The sequence below is a fragment of the Penicillium verhagenii genome, assembly GCF_028828195.1.
Source record: "Penicillium verhagenii strain IBT 33310 chromosome Unknown utg000009l_segment0_segment0, whole genome shotgun sequence".
In the NCBI taxonomy this organism is placed as follows: Eukaryota; Fungi; Ascomycota; class Eurotiomycetes; order Eurotiales; family Aspergillaceae; genus Penicillium; species Penicillium verhagenii.
The window spans coordinates 822,262-842,110 of record NW_026643173.1 but is presented as its reverse complement, the minus strand read 5'-3'; the positions used below and the strand labels follow the sequence as shown (position 1 = coordinate 842,110).

The 19,849-nt window shown below is 49.6% G+C and overlaps 5 protein-coding genes across 5 annotated transcripts; 2 read left to right on the top strand and 3 right to left on the bottom strand.

Moving 5' to 3' along the window:
* Positions 1-158: 158 nt before the first annotated feature.
* Positions 159-4,149, bottom strand: N7466_009374 (uncharacterized protein; the record flags this gene model as incomplete). Its single annotated transcript, XM_057168763.1, has 2 exons — positions 159-655; positions 840-4,149. The coding sequence occupies 2 exons, from the start codon at positions 4,147-4,149 to the stop codon at positions 159-161; spliced, it is 3,807 nt and encodes a 1,268-aa protein (XP_057017469.1).
* A 935-nt stretch (positions 4,150-5,084) lies between these two features.
* N7466_009373 (E3 ubiquitin-protein ligase SSM4) lies at positions 5,085-9,746 on the bottom strand (the record flags this gene model as incomplete). Its single annotated transcript, XM_057168762.1, has 2 exons — positions 5,085-6,646; positions 6,704-9,746. 2 exons carry the CDS (start codon positions 9,744-9,746, stop codon positions 5,085-5,087), a joined length of 4,605 nt encoding a protein of 1,534 aa, XP_057017468.1.
* Positions 9,747-10,859: 1,113 nt separating this feature from the next.
* N7466_009372 (uncharacterized protein) lies at positions 10,860-14,550 on the top strand (the record flags this gene model as incomplete). The annotated part of the gene is made up of 3 exons (XM_057168761.1): positions 10,860-10,984; positions 11,049-11,786; positions 11,844-14,550. 3 exons carry the CDS (start codon positions 10,860-10,862, stop codon positions 14,548-14,550), a joined length of 3,570 nt encoding a protein of 1,189 aa, XP_057017467.1.
* A 710-nt stretch (positions 14,551-15,260) lies between these two features.
* Positions 15,261-15,856, bottom strand: N7466_009371 (SND2/TMEM208 family protein; the record flags this gene model as incomplete). Its single annotated transcript, XM_057168760.1, has 2 exons — positions 15,261-15,773; positions 15,848-15,856. The coding sequence occupies 2 exons, from the start codon at positions 15,854-15,856 to the stop codon at positions 15,261-15,263; spliced, it is 522 nt and encodes a 173-aa protein (XP_057017466.1).
* A 785-nt stretch (positions 15,857-16,641) lies between these two features.
* Positions 16,642-19,231, top strand: N7466_009370 (anaphase promoting complex subunit bimA; the record flags this gene model as incomplete). Its single annotated transcript, XM_057168759.1, has 4 exons — positions 16,642-16,981; positions 17,038-17,211; positions 17,277-19,105; positions 19,163-19,231. The coding sequence occupies 4 exons, from the start codon at positions 16,642-16,644 to the stop codon at positions 19,229-19,231; spliced, it is 2,412 nt and encodes an 803-aa protein (XP_057017465.1).
* Between the last annotated feature and the right edge of the window lie 618 nt (positions 19,232-19,849).

The following is a 19,849-nucleotide window of genomic DNA, read 5'->3' as shown; positions in this document are numbered from 1 at the left end:
TACAATATGTAAGAATATCAAGTAGGTAAAGAACAATTTCTAGTTAGCAACAATGGGTATTCTCGAATCAAATCATAAATCCTGCAAATCATAAAGCCGAGTGTATCTTCCAGAACGGTCTGCTTATAAAAAGACAGTGTGAGGGTATAGCCCCAGAATCAGGCAAGCTGACGCTCAACATTGCGAGGTCCTGTCAAAAGGGAAGGTGGTATAGGGGACATCCGGCCGCGGAAACCATGAGCTTCCCGAGAGCCGGGGCGCGGAGGAGGGGGAGGTGGTGGTGGAGGCCGACCGAAGCCTGGATGGTGAGGATGGGAGTGGGGGTGCGGATGAGGGTGGGGGAAAGCATGCGGCGGAGGCATTGGGGGCGTGGGAGGGCCGCCAACAGTCAAGCGACCGAAGTCTCCAGGAAGTTGTTGCGATTGGTAGCGGTATTGGGCCGATTGCGGCGAGCCAGAGGATGCATACCCCAAAGACTGGGTGGGATCGCCAGGTAGGGAGACGAGGGTGGCATTGAGGGTGCGGGTTATGTCTTCGATGGTGACTTCCATGGGGGCAATGTAGGTAGTGTTGGTTTTCTCGGACCAGGCTAGAACATGACCGCAGACGCGACCGTTGGATCTGTCAAATACCCATGCGCCGGAGTCGCCGGGGGCTTTGCATATGGTTAGCTTCAAAGAACAGTTTACTTCATATAAGGGTGGGTTGGTCTTAAGATGGTTATTGTTTACCGACTTGACAGGAAGGGGAATCACAGGGGTATGGCAAAACAAAAGCAAAGGGTATCTAATTAAGAATCGTATAGACATAAACATTAATCTGCGAAGTGCGCTTCTTACCTCCAAAATTCCCATTGACACAGAAGCTGGTCGAAAAGGAGTGCCGACCATGCAGCTTGACCAGCGTCATTGCCTTCGATATGAGACCAGATTGTAGTCCACTTGTACGGCCGCAACAAAGAACCTGCAAACCACCCAATTCCTCCATCCGCGCAATTTGATTGAGATATATGGGTGGACGTTGGGCGAGTCGTCCAGGGGTGGGTCTGGTAGGGGAGGACGTCGTGTTATCAATGATGATATTTCGAGGATCCATGCGGGAATCGTCGACTTTGATGAGAGCCCAGTCGATCTCATGTTTAATTCCTTTCCACATCCAGCGTCGCACACCCGAAGAGGCGTGGATGTAACCTAATGAATGTGAGGCAAGATGCTCATCATCGCGGTCTTCGGGGGATGGAAAAAAATCCTCATGGACATCATCAATGGCCGGTTGGGTGACAAAAAGACGTGGTTCTTCACCAGGGTCAATGCCAGTTGTGTCGCCTATTGATGCAGCGTCGTCGTCATCATTGTCGGGGTCGATAGATTCATCGTCAGAGGAGTCATCCTCAGATAGCCAGTATTCATCGTGGCCGCCATCCGGGCCCTGTGATGCATCATCGTCATCTTCAAAATCCGAGATCTCGAGGTCTAGATTGAATTCCGATCGTTCACTGTCCGGATGAGTATACATCAAATCCGTTTGCGGGATCGTGGGCGTATTGCGAGGCCAGTTACCTGCGGAGCGAGCCGGGCCATCTTGATCGTCATTCTCGTAGCCTTCATCATCACTTGGGGCCTCAAGCATGTGATGGACAGTCAGACCATAGGGCATTCCATCGACTAGGACTGCTCCACCATAAGAAACTGGAGGTAAGTGTTCCTCATTTTGGAAAGCACCAATTGAGGCTCCGCATAAGGGTCGTTGCTGGTAACACGGATTCAGTTCTCGTTGACGAAAAGGCGTTTCATTGGATCCGTTAGGACGCGTCTTCGCCGGCTTGCGGCGTTTATTGCGAGGAACCTTCGATCGTTCGATGTCACCTCGAAGAACAATAAGATCCCAATCGTCACGGCCTATCTGAAAGTGTTTCTTCAGGGCAGATCGAACTTTCTTAACACTAGCACATGTAACACAAATAGTGGTCCGAGCGTTTTCGGCTGATTCTCCGGTCATCATTAAAGTGGCCCCGCAGGACTCGTTTGACTCTTTCAGAATCTTTTGTAGGAGTCGGCTCAATTTCGGCATCATCTGGAAATTCCATTCTTGTAGATGCTCATCCGGAATATCAATATTAGGAAGCCGCTTGACTGTGCGTTTCTTGGCGAGCTTTTCTAGGCTTTTCTCCTGTGTCACTGTACCCCACTGTTCACCGGGAATTGTTGGCAGCTTCTTGTCCAAGAGAGATGTCTCACGGGCGGACATATATGCAGCTACCTGCTCATTTTCGGGCGTAGGCTCGGGGGTGGGGACAAGAGCTAGCGGTAGGTAGTCATCCAATTCCTCGGCAGACGGCGCCGAAAAGATATCAATCCGACAGCATGACCATAAAATCTTGCAAATGGTGTACATAAAGTTCATCGAAAAAGAAAACGTTCCGTCGGGATCGGACAAGTCAAGGACGGGGTAATGGTATATTTGAGGAACACGGAGGGAAAGGTCCGTCATTGGTTGTGTAGAAAGATGGAAGTTTGGCGCATCAAGACAAAGCTGCACAGCCTGGAGGTATGCGCCACCGCATTTTGCGCCAAGCTTCTTCACGTACAAGTCTTCGACGCGGTGCTTGAACCAGGTGCGGTCATACTTCGTCTTCCATAGGCGACCAATCGGTGCCCATAAACCAATTTCCAGTAAAATCAAACCGAGCGAGTAGAGGTCATAAGCCCACGCACCATCATCGTCAACATTTCTCTTGTCTTCAGGATGGCGATACATGGCCGTACTCAATGGCTCGGGGGTAGGTCCGTCTCCAGAGAACCGAGCCGGAGAAGTCAGATAAGGACGACGAAGATCGGGAGCCAACCCACTTTCATCGTTATTCGCATCTGTCCGGCCAGGAAAGAAAATGATGTTGCTACTGTTTATATTACCATGGACTGCATTTTGAGTTCGTAGATGTAAGGCAGACATCAAAAGATCATAGGCAAGCCGAAAGCGCGTCTCCAGATTTGGCATCCGCTTCTCGCGATAGTCTTCTGCAGAAGGAGAAGGCAGAAGCGATACAAGCGGCATGGGCTTTAATTCTTTCAACAAGTCACTCGGGTTGCGTAAAAATGGGAAATAATCGACGGGCATCTGATAAAGGAAGGCGTAACGAGCGTTAGGCTCATCAATGCAGTAGCCCAGAAATCGTAATAGGCCGAGATGAGAGACCTTGGCATTCTGTAGCAACTGCTCCAGGGATTGTTGTAGCTTTTCCAGACGGGAATTCTTCGAGTTCCTCTGGGAATCCACCATAATTGGCATGAACTCAACTAAGACCGATACATGAGATTCTTTGGTAGATCTCTGTAGGGCAAGCGAAGCTGAAGTGTTCAATCGACCAACGGCACGCGAATTAGAAGAAGCCGCGACTGGTTCATACGGCGGAGGATTGTTATCATCAGCGCCCCCATATAGCTGCAAGGCGGATCGTTGGATTATAAGATGGTGGGATGAGATGAATGGAGCGCCAAAATCACGCTGGATAGCAGAAGGAGATAGGGTATATTGTTCGGAGTTTTGCTTCGGGCTTTGGACCTTTTCTTTTGATTCAGAATAGGAGCCATGTGGTGAAGCCGGAATAGGTCGAGCACGGCGCTTGGATGACGACATGCTGGAGGCCATTGTCCGCCGTGAGCGGGAGAGATCGTATAGTGTGTCAATACAGGCCGTCAAGTCACTCAAAATTGTTTGCGACCGGCTGATATCATCGTCTGTCCACTGGGTTTTGAGGGGTCCGCTTCCGAGAGCTTCTTTGGACGGGTCTATTTTGCGGTCTTTCGAAGGGCGCATCGGCGGGTCGAGGTGCTGAACCCGTTCGGCCTCGTTGAGTTGGTCCTGGATCGAAGACATAACGCTTTCAACTACATCGCTGAATCCCGCCGCAGTCAAAGACTCATCGATGTCGTTGGGCTGAGCGGCGCTGTCGTCGCTCCAATCCAAACCCCAGGCCAACAATCGATCTCGTTGTTTTTGGAAACTCTGATGAAGGGCGATAAGTTCGGGGTCGTCAAGTGCCTTCGAAGCCGTGGTGACACTTTCACAAGAGGTTTTGGTATCGGTATACAACTTAGTGAGGCGGCGCTGGAGGAAGCCGCCGCCTCCTCCATGGCGCATGACGGACATATTGGCGATAACGATTCAGTCGGGACGAAATGATCACTAAAAGTTGATTGGAAAAGACGCGGATTATCGCAGACACATGCTGAGGGGTTAAAAGATCAAGAATCCCACACAAAGCAGGAAGGGCAGGGAAGAAGAAGATGGACCATCAGTGGGTGCCTGGGCGCGGCGATTACAGCGATAGACCCGATGCGGGATGATTCAAGGGAATCCTGTTGCCTAACCAATCAACGTTCCCCGTTCGTGCAATGAAGTGGAGATGGTGGGGTCACGTGGCAGGCATCTCAATTGATGTATTTTTGGTATTTCCCAACTAACAGATCAAAAAAAAGCACTTGAGAAGAGTATTAGTAAAAAAAGATGTAACTTGTATACCCGGTCGTCAATATTGTGATATTACTATTTGGTGGCTCACGTTAGTCAGGGTTCAGATGGCTAGCGGGGAAACCAGGTTTATCATAATTCAGGTGATTTCTTAGCTTTAATGCTTGTAGGGTAGTATGCAGTACCGGTCCTAAAATCGACTAACTTGAGAGTATACGGAGTAAATATGACTGTTATCTCGGGTGGTATCAGAATCACGGTAATATTACCTATACGAAAAAAAAAGACCCCTCAGTTCCTTCTGGCCTTGGGAAATTTTGGATCCGCGGCCAGACCCGCACCAGTATGGACTCGAACGTATAGTAGTATCCACATTGTATCATTTGAAAGCACAAGCTCGTAGTATGCATTGTCATAAAATATGCCTTAATAATGTTCTAAATGTAAAGTTGCAAAGAAAAGAGAAAGAGAAAGAGAAAGAGAAAGAATACTAACACACACTTTATGTTGAAAGGGGGGAAGAAGGGGAAAGCATAAAATGAAACTTGAATAGGGAATATTTTGAATGTCACACAAATGTCCTCCAACCTGGTTAGACTTCATCCACTTTTTTATCACCCTGTGATCACTCTCCGCGGAACACCAACGTCCCGTGCCCGCTTCTCACTGAAATTATGCAATCGCTCTCCGATGAGGTACACATCATCCCGCATGTTCATACGCCAGATGGTGACCCACTTGAGTAAGAGGTGGGCAGTCCAAGAGGCCAAGGCAAGTAGGAGGGTAGAGAGGTAAGCATAGCGGTAAATCTTTTGCTGCGCCTCAACCCAGTAGAGAACGGTGTATCCCAGAATACCGCCAATTGAGAGGGGTACAACAACGGCAGCAGCTGTGAAGAGCAACAAGGGGAGAACGAGAGCCCTCGTGGCAAGATGCACATTGGGGCGAAGCCAACCATCGCGAAATATGCCATTAAGAACGGCCGCGGCCCAGGACTGAGGATGCCAAGAAGTCAACTTGAGAGCCATCTGGACGTAAAGTACACCTAGCGTCCAATCTTGAACGACATGAACGACATGGGATTTTCCATCCCCAAATAAGGTATGCAAAGGAATCAGCACATAGAGCTCCGTAAGAAGTGCAAAAAGAGTCGGTAACAGAACGGCAAAGATGACAGATATATAAAACAGGCGCCCAGCATCGAGTGCGATGGATGCAGAAAGCCTGACGAGCCGAGTTGGAGACCGCAAGTATGCCCATGAGTTTCCTCGAATGGCTTGTACTGCAACGCGACAGTAATACATCACGTAACCAAAACTGAAAACGGCGCATAGGCCGCTAGAGAATGCATAAATATCATTCACAGGGACAGAGCTGGAGAAAAATAACGATATCATCTTCCGCCCGATAACGAGCGGAATAATGGTGATTCCTACTCCAGTGGTGGCAGCAAACAGCCAGATGAAGAGAATAAACGCGGCGATTCGGAGACGGAAGTAAGGAGGGATGTAGACTTTGGCAAACATGTTGCTGGAACGGCCATGCAGTCCATCTTCCACATCGACTTTCCCATCAACACGTTCATTGTTCTCGGTCACATCCAAGAAAACTTGGGTTCCTTTAGGTATGCGAACCTGGTCTGAGGCAGGAGCCCGGACGTATCGGCCATCGCGCAAGAAATACACCTCACGGTTTTCGTTCTCTGCAGCAGCCTGTTCAGCTGCCCCAATCACAGGACGTTCCCACTCACCATTACTGGCTGCAAACACGCCCCACCAAGTCCGGTAAACGTAATGCCCTTCCTCTTCTGGGCGTCTGTCCGGAAAGAAGAAGTTGCTGAGTCGTAGGAAATGCGCACATTGGTGGAACCACCAGTCGTACAGGTCGTGTAGCGCATCTGAAGGCTTGAAGGATTGGATGATGTGTGGCATAATGAAATTGTAGAACAAAAGGTCAACCGGGAATTCAAGCATGGGGGCCCTAGCGGACCAGTGTATGGGTAGAACACCCTCGAATGCAAAATCCAGACCCCACACAACTCCTCCCAAGCAAATGATGACCAACGTGCCATATACAAGGGCACTGAAGCCGATTTTACGGAGTTGAGTCGTAATGCTGCGCTCCAGGACATCGCGAATGGGGTGAAACGTAGGATCATCTGGATCTCGAATGAAGTCTGACGGAGTGAAATTAGAATTTAGAAAGTATGAGAGGGGGGGGAAACAAAACTTACAGAGAACACCTGTTCTCAAGATCTTTCGGCACATGGACACAAATAGTGCAAAGTGGAACATGTAGCATGTGCCAATGAACCAGTGTACGAAAAGCGACGTGAGCGGATATCCTGTAGTAAAAGCAATACGGGAAGTCATTGTTGCTTCGGAGAAAAGAGGAAGTAGGGCAAGGTCTAGCAATGTGCCACAGTAGAGTGGAAAGACGATCATCTCAATACCGATGATGAGGATAACTTTCATCACTCCCCCAGCTTGAAGAAGAACCTCGGCAACGACACCTTCGATTCGCTGCCCTCGGTTGGGTCCAGCCAGGAACCCAGTGATCCGTAAGTATAGATATCCCATAATCGTGGCAAGCAGGTACCCCATGGATATGGCGATAGCACGGTCCTTGGTATCCCACACGGCAAGATCATAGTCGACAGGCACGGATCCTGAAACTGCTTTGGCAGCACTTGCATTCAGCAGTTTTGTTCCGGTACTCGAATACAATTGAGACCGGGTGAAATTGCCGACATGCTGCTGAAGATGCATCGCATATTCCTTTGCCTGTGAAAGGTCTAGGTCGAAAGAGAGCGCTCCGGGAACCCCAAGCGTGAACAAGCGCAAAGGAAAGTCGTGCAGAGCAAATTTGGTTATGGAGAACATTGATTTGAAGAAGGCCAGGAAACGAGCTTGGTGCAGTCTGAGTGCCTGGTGGGAAAGGACAGAGAACATAGGGATATCAGATTCGTTGAAAACAAGGAATGCTTTTACCACTTTGTTCAAGCGGTGACTGCTGGCGTCGATAAGGGAAAGGGATGCACTTGTGACGGATTTGCCTCGTGGTATCCAATCCCCCAGGGGAACGAATGCAACCAAAGGACTCATCACTACTTTGCAAATGAATGTCAAACAGTACATGACGTATCCGACAACACCGATCAAAGTATCGAGTGCAATGTCTGTGACTACCGTCAAGGTAGTCATCGGAACACCGACAATCAATTCCAATGGGTTGGCCAATAAAACCAGAGCAATCTTCCCCCATAGGTAGGGAAGCCAGATGCCAACGGTGACTGTGAAGGCAATCAGAAGAGCACAAAAGACACCGTTTTGTAAGAGGCCAAATATCGGGCCTTGCATGCCGATTAAATCCATGATTCCTTCAAAGTCATCCCCCTCAATTGCATCCATGTCGTTTGCATCCAATCCAGCTTCTGCTGCCATAGCCAAGTCCCCTTCAGCAAGTGGGTCTTCTAATCGGTTCTGGGCAGGGACGAACGGTTCTTCTAATGCTGGATCTTGAGCAAAATGCGCAGCTTCTGGTGTCTCTGCATCAGCGGGGTCTTGCTCGCCCGCAGTAATATCTCCCCAGAACCAATGCACCAGTCTTTCGGTAATACCTTTGCGGCTTTCGAGTTCTGCCTGTGGGGTTTGTTGCGCCGCGGCCTCTTGAAAGGGTGATCCCTGATGTTGGAGATGTTGGACTTGGGGTAAGCGCTGGCCATCTGGTTGAATCTGCTGCTGGTGGATATTTTCGTTGTCTTCCGGGTTTAACAAATCACGATGACCAAACATGTCACCAACATCAGATCCGTTTGCGCGGTTTGAAGGTCCCGCCAAGTTTTCGTCCTGAGAACCCGATGTTAACGCATTTACGATCCAACCGAGCTCCTCCTCGCGGCCTTCATCGCGGATTAGGCGTAATATTTCATCGCGGTCTCCATTGGAGCGAGCCAGTATATCTCTGAAACCAGCCACGCCAGAATTAGAAGGATGGTCCTGGTGGTCAGACATTGGACTTGCGGTCCCTTCCGCTGAGTTAGCTGAAGGGTAACCATCGATCAGGGTATTAAGAGACCCAGAGGGTCTGTCCAAGGCTGGCAGACCATCATCAGAGTCAGTCCAGGACGGAGCGGGAGATCCAACACGAGGACGCATCGGAAATTCGTCTTGTTCCTCAAGGGCGAAGCCATGCTGTTCATGGATGTCAAAGTTCGCCCTAAGCCGGGCAGGTTGGGGTGGTTGGGCCGGTTGCACTTGATCATTCATGCGGTTGACATTTGCATTCAATTGCATGGCGGCTTCTCGTTCCCCATCAGCGATGTTGGCCATAGGTTGCTGCTGGACAACCCATTCTCGAATCAAAAACAGAAGTATGAAGGCAAGCACTACCAGAATAGTGATGAGCTGTCCTTCTAGAGTATCGATTATCATATTGTTGATGGTCGGATAGGGGGTCAATGTCTTGAGGAGCTTCACATCAGATAGCCACGACGGATACCGAGCCCTTGATACCCCAGTCACGTTGGTCGATATGGAGCCATTGTGACTCACGGGCGAGGTCAAAGCAGGAAGGAAGAGACTCGGTATCACTTTTTTGATAAACGAGAACATCATTGGCTCTCCAGTAGAAAAGCCCTCGGTTGGTGACTGCACTACTGGCGCGGCACTGGCAGAAGATTGAATCGCACTGGAGACTGTTGAGATTAACGAGTTGGCCACAACAGTACCAGTACCACCCGTGGTATGATTTGAAACGGCATTTACCAGGCCCTCAGCTGCCGCCTGTTGTTGACTTGCGGCACCAGTGGACCATCGGCCATCTGCAAGCCAAAAGAGTGCCCTCCAGATTGCGCGCATTGACCACGGCAACCACCCTAGCCAGACAAAGGCAACAAGACCAAATCGCAGCCAAGTGACGAATGTTCCGAAAGATTGTATCAACGCTTGTCTCAAAAATAAGGGCGTCGGGAGGTTTTGTGGCATATTGGGGTCGTATAATTTGGTGAAACGGAACGCTGTTTTGCACAGCTCACAGTGCTTCTTCTGCGAGTGTGCTAACCATTCAACCAGACAACTCTGATGAACAAACTTGATGCTTCCACTGCATTTACAAGGGTAGAACAACGGGTCTTCCTCCGTGGCCTCTCCGTGACATATCCGGCAGGTATCCATGTCCTCAAGACCCTTGTCCCTCTCATCGAAAGCCGGGTCGTTCATCAAGTCGGGAAACGTAGTAGAGAACCCCGCTGGGTCGCGGAAGGGATTTGTATCCATATCCAGGGCGTAAAATCTCGTCGATTCGACGGTCGCACTTATTTTCACCAAATCCTCATCCTTTTCTCAATCATTCCATGTATGCTAAAAACCATCAACAGGTTGATGGAGTTGGTGGGCGCGGGTAGGTAGTAGTGTTCACGGGCGTCCACGGGTTCGGCACGGAGTTAAAACGCTTCAGAGAAGAGAATAATCTTAGATAAGAACAGAGAGTGAGGTGAGGAGAAGATCAAAGTCGCACTTACCTTGTATCAAACGGAGTCTGAACAGATCAGGCAATCGTGGTCGAGTCGCAACTTCCTTTGTTCTTGCTTCAACATTCGGGCCACTGAGGCTGACTCAGCTTGGATGTAGCTTTCACGTAACTAACTAAACTAACTAGTACTAATTACATAGATTACAATTATGACGATCTATATGCCTAGAGCTACCATATCAATCCAGTGATCACCGCGTATCAGAGGTATTTGATATATAAGTAAAGAGCGCCCAGCTAAAATTCTAGATAAAGGTATCTCTAGGTAGTACCTACTCAGTACTCAAGATGAGTACCTACTAGTTTTCAGTACTTGAGATAGGTATTGTACTCACGGGAAATCATGTGACCAAAAAAACAGCGGACGAGTAGTAGAGGAGGAGATGTATTGCTGCAGGTGCCACCGATGACCTCACTGCTTTTTTCTTGTAGTCGCCAACCTCTGACCTTGCTTTGAACATGTTAAGTACTTTTTACATATGTACTGATTCTTTAATACACATAAACCTTCTCCCAAGCATCCGTCGCGTCGGTTGTTCAAGCGTTTAACACCTCCCACAATTCTAAACAAGCCGCTTTCTGTCTCGGATCGGTTTCCACGCTGTGACCGCGCCCCCCGTGAAGTTCTGCTAGCGCCAAGACTGACGCGACCATTCCGCCTAGCTTCATCTTCCTTTCCAGGGTTCACGACCAGCCATCAGCAGCTCAGCAGTGTTCAACTGTATTGTCCAATGAGTTTGAGATTCTGTATTTTTGTGTGATACCTTTTTCCAAGCGATCCAGCACTTGTGCTCCAGAGCTCGCTCTTTTCAAGTGTCCAAGTGCGAGTTTGGTTTAGATAACATCTGCCGACAAGCATGGCAGTAGCACTGGAAAATGGCCATACAGAGGCAGCAATCAAACCAACTGGCCGAAATGAGGGCGTGAAGACTCAGAGGAAAAAGAAGTTCTTCGGATGGACCCTCTTAGGCCTAGTCGTGCGGTATGTATTGCGACTGAAGTGTCATTATTTGACTTGTTCTGATGCTGATTTGCGCTTCATGTAGACTCGGAATATGGTACGCGCTCCTCACGCCCTTCCTGCGCTGCCCATCGAACCTTGCCGACTTGAACGACACATCTCCTCCAGTCTGCAAACCTTATCTGGTTACTCGGTCTCATGTGGAACCATATGTTACTCCCTACTACGACACCTATGCCGCGCCTTACGTGGACCAAGTTCGTCCCTATGTAGACCAAGCTCGTCCATATGTGGAGATTTTGAACAAGCGAGTGTATACCCCTGCATCCAAGCTTGCCCATACTGGGTATGAAAAATACGGTGCGCCGGCATGGGAACAAACTCAGGCCTACGGTGCAGCTCAATGGAAGGCTCAGGTAACCCCTCGGGTTGAGGAGGCCCAGGACAAAATACATCAACTCTATCTGTCCGAGGTGGACCCATACGTTCAGCGGGGACTCCTGGTGGTATCACCTTATTATCAAAAGGCAAATACCGCTGTGTTCGCTGTTTATTGGGATCATCTGGTTCCTTTCTACACCCGCTCGCAACCTTTTATCGGCAAGACATATGCCACTTCCCAAGAAATACTGGTAACACATGTTATGCCAGGTGTTCGATACACATGGTCCTCCGCTGTCTACTTTGCCAACAGTTCGTTGTGGCCTCATATCACAGGATTGTACTCGGAGCAGGTTGAGCCGCAATTGGTCAAGATCGGACAGCGCCTGGCGAGTTATCGAGAGGGCAAACGGCTCCGTGCAGTTGTCGAGGAAATGGATAGGTAACGATAATCGACTTATTCCAATACTTCAATCGATAGAACTAATATACCCTTTAGTAGCTTTTCTGAGCAATCCAGTCCGTCGGTTACCCTGACATCCGCTGAAGTTATTCATACCCCAAGCACCGCATCAGTCATTTCTACCACCACCGAGACCCCCTATGTTGCGCCCACCCTATCAGCAGCTCAACAGGCAAAGCAAGCCCGCGAACAGATTGATTCTGATCTTGAAAGATGGCAAGACAAGTTTGCAGTCGCAGCTGATAGCGGTATTGAAGACCTTGAAGAGCGCCTCGAAGAAATTGTTGGTGCTCTCGTCGCCAGCAGCGCCAATAGCCACGGTCTGAGCCTTTCGACAGCTCTGCAAAGTGTGGCTGCGAAACAACTTACCACCATTCAGGGCCGTATCAACGACCTTGTACAAACGCTACCCGAGGAGGATGCGCCGGAAGCTGAGGAAGAAGCCCGAGAACAGCTCGTTAACGACATTCGAGCCTCTGCCATCTCCGTCAGAGATCGGGCCCATGCCCTGCGTGAATGGTCATTGTCATTCGATGATGAACTTCTGCGTCGGGTATCCGCTGCTGTCAACTCGACTCTCGATGTTCTTGATGGTATTCGCGATCTTGGTCTGCAGGAGATCGGCATGCGCTGGGCATGGATGGACGGTGTAACCTACAAGGACTGGGCAAGGTATCGCACCGTGAAGGGGCAACTCCAGGACTGGCGTAACCAGATTTACCATATCGGCATGAACCACAAATCAGTTGCTGAAGCTAAGGCGGTGGCGACCGATATTCTGGATCAGGGTATGGAAGTTGCCCAGGAAACTGCTGTTGAGCTTATCAGATTGAAGGATGTTGGTCAATGGAAACTAGCTGCCCGTGAGGTCAGCGATAATTTTGAGACCAGAACTGAGGCCCCACCTCCAAGGCCAAAGCCGGAAAATCTCGAAGATAATTCCGAGATCAACGCTGATACTGAACATGATGAATCTCATGAGGATTCTCCGGAGTCATCAACAGCCCCCGCCATCAATGGCGAGGGAGATGAACTGATAAATGAGAACTTCTCCAATCCCGACGAGTCTCTCGACGGCGCAGCTGGGGCTGATGATGATATTTTTGAGTCTATGTCGGCTGATGCGGTTGAGCACCAGTCAGGTTCGGTCAAGGCTGCGTGGGGAGGAGTTGCGGCAGCTGATGCCAACACCTACCAAGATCCTATTCTTGATGACGACGAACAAGATACCCTTCGTAATCTTGCAAATAAGGCGGGTGACGCTTACTCTGATGCCTATTCTCAGGCGAGCTCAGCTTTCGTTGATTCAACCTCGAACGCTAAGATCCTCTACGATATTGCCAAGTCGCAAATTCTGGGTCAGGTCGCTCAGTCCAGTGAACCTGCCCATGCCCACATTCTCTCTTCCGTTGAATCGGCATACTCTGGAGCCGTCAAATATGCGACTGAAGAGTTTGAAGCTAGAATGGCTGCGGTCAAGGCAACCCCTACCCCTACCGGACCTCTAGCCCAGATTTCATCCATAGCTTCCTCGCGGTTGAGTGAGGGTCTCAGCATTGCCTCTGAGAAATTGGCCAGCATTCAGCCTATTCCTTCTCAAACAAGCTCTGTGGGCCTTCAGCCCTACGTGCTTGATGCTCAGCGTCGCTACTATGAAGCCGTTGGTTTTGCTCACGATCACTATACCGCTTTCGTCTCCACGGCTTCTCATGCTGTGTATGGTACTCCGACTCCCACTCCGGCCCCCCTCGGCTTCCATCAACTGATTGAAGAGGCTGGGGTCCAATACGAGCATATTTCCTCCCTGGCTTCTGCTAGCCTTGCTGCAGTGGTCGCCTCCGCCAGCTCTATGGCTTCGCCGCCGCAGGAAGTCATTAGCGATGCCTCATCCAGATATCACGCAGCCATGTCAGCAGCGTCTGCCTCCCTCTCTATGGCGTCTGTATCCGCCAGCTCTGCCGTCTTTGGCACTACACCCGGACCTTTGGCGTCTCTGTCCAGCCAAGCGTCTGAGAACTGGGAAGGCATTGTCTCCAAGGCCAGCGAACAAATATATGGTACCCCTGCTCCTTATCTTCAGCAACTGCACGAGCGAATCCCGCAGTTTGAGGCTGTGCAGGAGGTGGTGTCTGAGCTTCTCATCGGCAAGGAACCCTCATTCACCGAGAGTGTCATGAGCAAACTCCGTGTGGCATATGAAACTCCCTACCCGGCTGCCGCATTCTCATCTGCTTCGAGCTACGTTAGCGAAACTTACGAATCGGCTTCCTCCGTTGCCGGTGTCTACGCCTCTAACGTTCCCAGTGTTGAGGATGTTTTGCAAAATGTCAACGAGCAGCTCAACATTGCTGTGGAGGCCGCCAGTGTTGGCGTTTATGGCACTTCTAAGGGCCCTTACGAGCAGGCAACAGAGGCTGCAGTCGATGCCTACAGCACTGCTTCGGCGCAGATTAGCAGTGCCATTTATGGAAAGGAGTCGGGATACATTGATGTTGCTAAGGAGCATATCGAAGAGATCCAGTCAAAGGCCAGTGCTGCCATTTACGGTGAAGAGCCAGGTGCAGTGGAAAGTGCCAGCAGCCGCCTTGCCGCCGCTGTCGAGGGTGCTCAGTCTCAGCTGGCGGATCTGGCATCCAGTGCCAATAGTGTTGCCTCCGAGGCCGTCGAGACTGCTGCCTCCCATGTTGAGAGCGTAACTGGCAGTCTCAAGTCCGCCGTGTCCTCGGCCAAGGACGAGCTGTAATAATCTTTTTTTTCAGCTCATGATTGAGCCCCATACTGCTCATACATTCCCCTTTCGTCTACTGTCTTATGTCCACCCTCTTCTTCTAGATCCTGTCGCGTTGAAATTGGGCTTCCTGCCAGCGGCATATCATGCTCGGTTAATGGACGCATTATTCCCCATATAGTTTGTCACGACGGCAATATGTTCACGACCTACCAGATGCACATTGATGTTTGTATTTTTTTTATTGCGTTCTCGACTCTCGGTTTCTTTCTTGCTTCCTTGTTCCGCCATCGTCTCTCCTGAGGCTGATGTTTAATGTTTTTGTACTTTGTACTTCTTGACGATACATGGATGCAACCTGAATAAACTGAGGTATTCCAATAATAGGGATTCTTCAAATATTCTGTTTCGTAAACCTTGGAACATTTAAAAGTGGATATCATATAAATTCCGTCGAATGCCTGTCTAGGCTTGCAACGTTTCGTTTTGTGCCTGAGGCTAAATAGTAAACAGCTGTATAAGCTCAAGCAGCTATTCGGTAATTCTGCTGGCGGTAGTAATTACAATCTCTGTCGAGATCCATAAATTTTGACCTCTTGCTTTCCTGTACTTGTACATCCAGGCTGCTCGATCACCCTGTCCCTGTACGACGGGCTCTGCCTGTACGCAAAAAATGTGAGCCGGGATCTTGAACATGCTCCTTTGATACTCCTCGCCAAATACGATCAACGAGTCCGATGTTTCGGTCGATCGCCCCGCTTCTCCTTCTTCAGCTCTCTCTTGCTCCTCGTGCTCTCAGATTCCCCCTCTTCACCACCGCCACCCATCCCGGCAAAGCCCTTTTTCACACCCATGACTGTGGTATACACTAAGTATACAGAGTACACAGGAATTACGGTCCACAGCCACCACGCACGGTCATTGAAGATACAAGCAGCAACAATGCAGCCCTGGGTCCAATACAACACATCCCACATATATTCAGTCAAGCCGGTGGCATTCAGATCTTCACCAGCTGAGCGCAAAGAGCCATCTTCATGGTATTGTGGACGGCCAACTCGATCGAGGTAGAATTCGATGATCAGGGTAGGGAAAGCAAGTAAGAAGTAGGGCTTCAGCGAACGTGGCCGTTGGAAGGTTTGGTGAAGAATGATGAAGAGGATGTGAATTGCAGCCGAGATGAGATGAGTGCGAGTGAGAATGGCCGCATTACGGGTCGCTAGCGTTTTGGCAGCTTTCTATGTGGTTGTTAAATCACCCCCACACATAATGACAGCTTGCATCAGCTATGTCATAGCTCATTGAAGCTTACCTGTGCCATATTGAACACAAAGTCTCCACAGTCACAGATAGCTGGAAGTACACGGCGTACTGAGGGTATTATTCCTTTCTGGCAGCAGGATCTCCGACCTTGCTGGAGGTTTGGAAGAGTTGTCAACTGCAGAACCCACGAGGGAAGAGGCAAGTGGAGTCCAAATCCGATTGTTGCCCTCCCGACACTCACCGCGCACACCGCCCGGCAGAATGATTATGCTCTTGATCTACTCAACCAAAATAAGATTACAATGCAGCAACAACTCCAATCGTTCTCCACCTTGGAATTCCTCCACCTTGGAATTCCTCCTTATTCCCTTGACTGGCTTCCTGATCCAGCGCAATGAGTTGGATGCCGTGAAGACTCATCCTGGAGTCTACACTGTATCTGACTTGTTTCGCCAATCCTGGTTTCTCTTACCGTTCTTACCGTTTCCGTCAGTTTACATTCCGTGCTAGCACAAACCACCGTCGTCGTTGATTCTTCACTCGCAGACAAAAGTCTCATTTCACTTACAGACTGACTGATCAGGTTCCATGTCTGTAGGGTGCTTCTTTTTAGGCCCGCTGTTCTTTGTTTTCTAAGTTGAACTCGCGCGTCGTCTCCCCGCGTCTCAAAGTGTGCCTCTCAAAGGCACCGGACTTGACAGCGCTTTTCACAGCCAAAGAACCGATACTCAACGATCGCACCACTTCTTCCCTTTCACTCGTATCTTCTTCTCCCTCAACATCCCTACTTCAAAATCCACCACTTCACGCGCTGGGCTACACGCGCACCCCTCCCTCTTCGTCATGGCTGCTTTGTCTACGGGCCATATCGCAGGCCAGCTGCGACACTTGATCTACTATCAACTTGACAACAACCTTATTAAGAACGCGCTCTTCCTTGCCGGTCGTTTACAGGCCTTTGAACCACGATCTTTCGAGGCGCATTACCTTCTGGCTCTCTGTCACTTACTCAACGGTGAGGTCAAACAGGCCTTCGAGTGCAGTCAACCTACAGGATCTCGTGGCCTACACGCCGGCTGTGCTTATGTCTTCGCGCAGGCATGCCTTGATCTCGGGAAATATTTGGACGGTGTAACAGCATTAGAGCGAAGCAAAAATCTATGGGCGTCTAAAAACCACTGGAGTGAGTTTCATATTTGCCTTGCTTGGAGCTAGGACTAGACTAATACCCAGCTCCAGATAAACACAGTGAAACGCAGCGGCAACATTTGCCTGATGCAGCTGCGGTTTACTGTCTGCAGGGAAAGCTCTTCTATGCACACAAAGACGTGACCAGAGCAATTGATTGCTACGTGGACTCACTCAAGCTTAATCCATTCATGTGGGATGCCTTCTTGGGTTTAAGCGCAACAGGTCCGTTCAAATTTATCTTTCCTCCCTCCCTGTGATATAGCCCGGAGAAGCTAATTCTTGCACAGGCGTCAACATCCGAGTCCCAAATATCTTCCAACTCAGTCCCGAACTACTAGCCATAATATCCTCTCCTCGGGAAGATTTGGAAACATCATCCGATTACTTCAGTCCGACCGAAGGGTCGTTTCCAGCGTCATCCAATGGAAATTCCGGGGTCGACCCTTTTATGGTTCCTACCACCCATAGCGAGGATGCGGCTACAAATGGTAGCTCCGCACTCTGGGAAAAGCTCACTCTGAGTTCGGTCAATGTTACATCTGCACCTCAGCCATTTATTCATGAAGGGGTGGAGACCCCCGGCCAAAGCAGCGGATCGGATGAGTTTCGGATCGCAAATGGTGTCACGGACCCAGAATCCGGCTGGGAGCCACCATTGGCCCCAGCCAGAAAGATTCGCACAATCCAGGCAATGAGCTTGGATCACCCAGGCCAAACTGCCCCAAAAATGCGCCCAACCGGCATCCGTCCTCGACCGAAAACTAGAACAGAACCAGAAGAGCCACCAGTGGCGCCGTTTGAAAAAGAGCCTCCGCCAGCGCCGCGAATCGGCGACCGTAAACGCACCGTCTCTGGTCAGGTCGCCCATCCTCTTCCTCCGCAACCAACAGAACCAGGTGCCCCTCAGCGCCGCAGTGTTCGGCTCTTCAATCAAATCAACCCTGCCACAAAATTATCCAACAGCACATTGGCTGGTAGAGATGGACGTGAAGTCAAGAAAGTAAGAAGTGCAAATTCAAAATCACGGATTGGAACAGCTTCCACCGTTGGGCGCGTTGTTAGTGGCAACCGAAAACCAATGGACTCCTATGACGGCGATGGAAAAGATCACCACCGTACAACATCCATACCACCAGTGCCTCCTCTTCCCAAGAACACCGAAAAACAAAAGGAGCTTGATGCCTTGAATTGGCTTCTGGGGCTCTTTACAAAACTTGCCTCGGGGTACTTTTCGTTGAGTCGATACAAGTGCACGGATGCCATTCAGCACTACAGTTCTCTTTCGCAGGGTCAGCGGGAAACGCCTTGGGTTTTAGCTCAGCTTGGCCGTGCTTTCTTTGAGCAGGCCATGTATTCCGATGCTGCTAAGTATTTCGCCAAGGTGCAGGCCTTGGCGCCATCAAGGCTCGAAGATATGGAAATCTATTCGACTGTGCTTTGGCATTTGAAAAATGATGTGGAATTAGCTTACTTAGCACGCCAGCTTGTGGAGGTAGATCGACTCTCCCCTCAGGCCTGGTGTGCTGTTGGCAACTCGTTCTCCCAGTCACGGGATCATGACATGGCCCTCAAGTGTTTCAAGCGTGCAACTCAGCTGGATACTGAATTTGCATACGCATTCACTCTTCAAGGACATGAGTATGTTGCAAATGAGGAGTATGACAAGGCTCTCGATGCCTATCGTCACGGCATTAAGGCCGATGCCCGGCACTACAACGCATGGTACGGTCTAGGCACAGTTTACGATAAGATGGGCAAGCTAGATGAAGCTGAACAGCATTTCCGCAATGCGGCAATGATCAATCCTACTAATGCGGTCCTTATTTGCTGCATTGGACTAGTCTCAGAGAAGAGTGATAATGCCAAAGGGGCTTTGGTCCACTATGAACGCGCGTGCTCTCTGGCACCACATTCTATCTTGGCCCGATTCCGCAAAGCTCGCGTGTTGATGAAACTCCACGAATACAAGTTTGCACTTGTAGACCTGAAGGTCCTTAAAGATATGGCCCCCGACGAGGCAAATGTGCATTATCTTTTAGGCAAGTTGTACAAGATCATCCATGACAAGCCTAATGCGATCAAGCACTTCACAACGGCCTTGAACTTGGACCCAAAGGTACAATATCCCAATTCCACCTTCGATCTGTGTTCTCTTTTTCTAACTTCGATACAGGCTGCACAGTTTATTAAGGATGCGATGGAGTCGATAGATGATGAGATGGAGGATGACGATATGGCATAGTCTTATGATGTTTCTAGCCTTCATGGCTTTTTTTTCACTTTTTACGTTTGACTTGGGGGGGATCATATCTTAGGAGCTCGGCGTTTCCGGACCTTTTCTGCACACACAGCATCACTGAGGAGTTTTGTTTCCACGTCTAGACACCATTCAGTGTGTTCTGTACATTAGTGAGATTAGGGCATCATGGTGGACCCGTCGATGGCATAGCGCAATGCATTATTAACATTGAATGGATGTTGTACCATCATCAAACCTTGGAATTCAGATAGTAAACGATTCTCTCGGATCTATATGCATACTCGGGAACCTTGTGGATTTAGAAGGTTCAAATACACCCAGTATACTCACCAAACTCTATATAGTACTATGTAGTAGTTTGTATTATTAGTATTACATGCATATCTAAATTCTGCGTGATGCCGTCATCTGCTACCATCAGCTGGCGGTGAGTCGGCGTGGGCAAAAAAAGCAGTATCCACCTCCGCAGTCCCGCACCATGGCCCTCGCTCCTTGTGATTTCTTTCCTTCACCGTTATTCTTCTAGGTTGAGACCAACCTTCAGTGAACGAGGTATCATATCCCTATCAAACTTCTAGACTCTTTTTCATATATAATACT